We start from the raw sequence: 2,965 nt of genomic DNA, 5'->3' as shown, positions 1-2,965 counted from the left end.
CATCACAAGACCATCACAACCATATCTGTCTGAGTATCATTCTGTTTTGTCCAAAACAATTTGCTTAAAAACTATAAAGTCATAAGATCATGAAAGCGGCACATGGATCTCAGTGGCCCAGCACCAGGAATGCACTGGATGTTCCACACACTCGTCCGAGTAAGTCAGGTGAACTTCCAGCTCAGATGAACCTTGCCATTATATAAACCTCTCTGACTCAACCGTAAGGATTCAGTGGTCCTGTTGCCATCCAAGGTGTCAGAAGTCCCAGTGAAATGCTCTCTGTGGATCTGGACTGGTCTTCTGGTGCCTTGGTCCGAGTTTTACTGCTTTTAATTTTTTCTCTATGCTGCTAACATCTACTAAGTCAACATCCCAATAAACAAACATCCCAATAAACAAAAAGTTCAAATCGGGTATGAAACAGTAGAAATACCATTTTAATTTGAGTGCTGTCAGTCAACTGCTGCACAGTATAGGCATCTTCTGTGTTGTACTGAAGCAGGATTGCCATCTGGAACGTGGATGCCTTCACGGCCCAGAGAAAAGAAAGGGGGAAATGTGAAAACACAGGAAAGGTCTTCATTAAGTACAACCTACTTTCACAAAATGCATTCTTCAGATGCAAAAAACAACAAAAGCCAACAACAAAATGTCACGAGGTCAGGGGAATGGACATTTTCCTTAAAGACACCTTTCAAACACTGAAAGGACTTTCAGTCTTCTCCTGCCATGTGTCCTCTATATAAGCATAGATATATGAGCACCTCCACACTTGTGTAAATATACACCAGGTATAGAGACATTAATTATGAGTTTGATTTTTATGCACAGTAGAAGAAAATTTATTTTTGGGGGTACATGCATGCATAATGTATGTAAATAAAGTGTGTGTTCAAGTTGCCAGAGACCTCCACACCAGGTATAACGGTTATTTAATCATATTATCAATGTACAAGTACAAAGGTTAAGCTAATGAGTACTCCCAGTCCCTCACTCTAAAGTTTAATGCTAAAAGAAATGACCGTTACCAGCTCATTACTGAGATCTTGTCAAGGAATGAAGTGAGTTTTACTTGTGAAACACACCGAGTACAGAACTGAGAGTAGAAAGTACCTAGACTTTGAAAGAAAATCTGGCTGTGTACCACACAAGCCACAGTGCACTGTCAGTTAACCAGAGCCCAGCTTTCGTACAAATGCTGTCAGCCCATAGCTCTCATTATGAGGCACTCCACACTGCTGGATGTCTTATCACTGTGAGGCTGCAGAGAGCTGTGACTGGAATTACAGAGTGAAATGTCAGCTTTTAAATTTGTCACCCGAGCATGTCAGCAAGGGCACTCTACAAACCTACCAAAGAGCACTTCTGTGGTGTAAGCAAACACTCCTAACTCATTGGAGGAGAAAACTGAGGCAGAGTAAGGAAGTGACTTGCACTTAGAGCCAGAGAATGAGTTCAGCTCACCTGCCCATGACAAGCATGCTTTACTCAGTACACTGCTTTGTCAGAAGATGAACTGCGTCCCACTGCATGAGCTATCTAACTGGATTTCTATAAGTTGTCTTATCATCAGTTAGTACTTAGGTATTTTACCCCAGATAAAAAGATGATTTTACCTGCAAAGTGTATCTGTTTTTGAAGCAGTTAGTGACTAGTTCCCCTTTGGACAGCTGATACAACCATGTCAATTTTCTGCCACTGTGACGGCTGGCGTAGAAAGCTGTAAATCGTTGGTAACTGCGCTCCAACTAGATGAAAGAATAGCACTATGTGGCATCCATGGCTCTGCATTCTACAGTCAGCATTTCTAAATAAAGGTCCCTACCCCAAGTTCTGAGAACAAAATCAGTGCTTACAGAGAAGTGAACTACAAATGCTGGGGACTGTCTTGTAAACACTGTAAGACTGTAGAGTGCAGAATCAAAGCATGTTTCTACTTAATGCCCAGTAGGTGCATCAAGAGTTCACCATGCAACCGGTGAGACTCCACTTGTTAGGAGGAAATCAACACTGTTTGCTGCAACAGAGCTGACCAGCCTTTCACTATTCAATAAAGGCCCATTTCACATTCCCACAAACACTACACTGACTCTTACACAGCACTGCGGTCAGCACACTAATGTCAGGCAGCCCTTTTCCATCTCACCAGAGACCAGAGAACAAAACCACCCTTACCTCTGATGGCAAGGCAAATGTGCAAGACTGCTGAAAGGGCCACGATCCGGAACTGAGGACCTGAATACTGAAGTCCACTGCGGGAGGGAACACATTTAATTACTCTACAAATTTTAAAATTCTATTGTTACACACACACACACACACACACACACACACACACACACGTGCGCGCCAAAAAATTTAAAAATTCATTACAAGTCTAGTAGGCTACACACCCACAGTGAGATGTCCTGTATCAAAACCTCAAACTAAAGGTTGAAGAACCAGCAACTGTTTCCTCCAGGACAACGGTTTTCCACTTTACTGTCAATACAGAGTTCCTAAGCTCATCTGCCTCGATCACTTTCATCTTCCCCTTCTGGATATGGAGCTCAGCATGCACAAGCAATGTATGGTAACCAGGAGTGAGTTAACAGACCAAATACAAGAAAATGGAAAGATCAACAGCAAAGCACTACCTCCACTACAACTCGTGTACCCTGTAGCACTGTCAGGACAGACAGTAGAGGCTCATGAGACCTATGAGTTAGGAAAAATTCATCTTCACAGATAACTTAGATGTCCACTAGCAATAGCGGCTTAATGATGACAGCAGTTTTGATTTGGGAAGAATAAAATTCTCCAACTTTCATCAAAAACAAATAAGAGAGAGAAGAAAATAATCAGAAATGTATCCAAACTAAGGTTTAAAAGGCAAGACAAAACAAGCCCACGGATCCAGCAAGACCGAGGTCAGCAGCACATGACTGGCCCCAGCAAAAGCTGCCATCATAGCATCTGGGAG

At 42.4% G+C, this 2,965-nt stretch overlaps 1 protein-coding gene across 1 annotated transcript in view; it reads right to left on the bottom strand.

Annotated features, from left to right (window-relative positions):
* LOC114636396 (cullin-1-like) overlaps nt 1-2,272 on the bottom strand; it is a 7,373-nt gene extending 5,101 nt beyond the window's left edge. The window contains exons 1-3 of the mRNA XM_028784511.1: nt 2,179-2,272; nt 1,620-1,751; nt 437-529 (exon numbers count right to left, since the gene is read on the bottom strand). Of these exons, the coding sequence (XP_028640344.1) occupies nt 437-514 (78 nt within the window). The 5' untranslated portion in view covers nt 515-529; nt 1,620-1,751; nt 2,179-2,272. The remainder of the gene's footprint in view (nt 1-436; nt 530-1,619; nt 1,752-2,178) is intronic.
* Nucleotides 2,273-2,965: the final 693 nt, after the last annotated feature.

This window comes from Grammomys surdaster, unplaced genomic scaffold (assembly GCF_004785775.1).
Source record: "Grammomys surdaster isolate TR1022 unplaced genomic scaffold, NIH_TR_1.0 123861, whole genome shotgun sequence".
Taxonomy (NCBI): Eukaryota; Metazoa; Chordata; class Mammalia; order Rodentia; family Muridae; genus Grammomys; species Grammomys surdaster.
The sequence above is the reverse complement of the archived record's forward strand: the minus strand, read 5'-3'. Positions and strand labels throughout refer to the sequence as shown.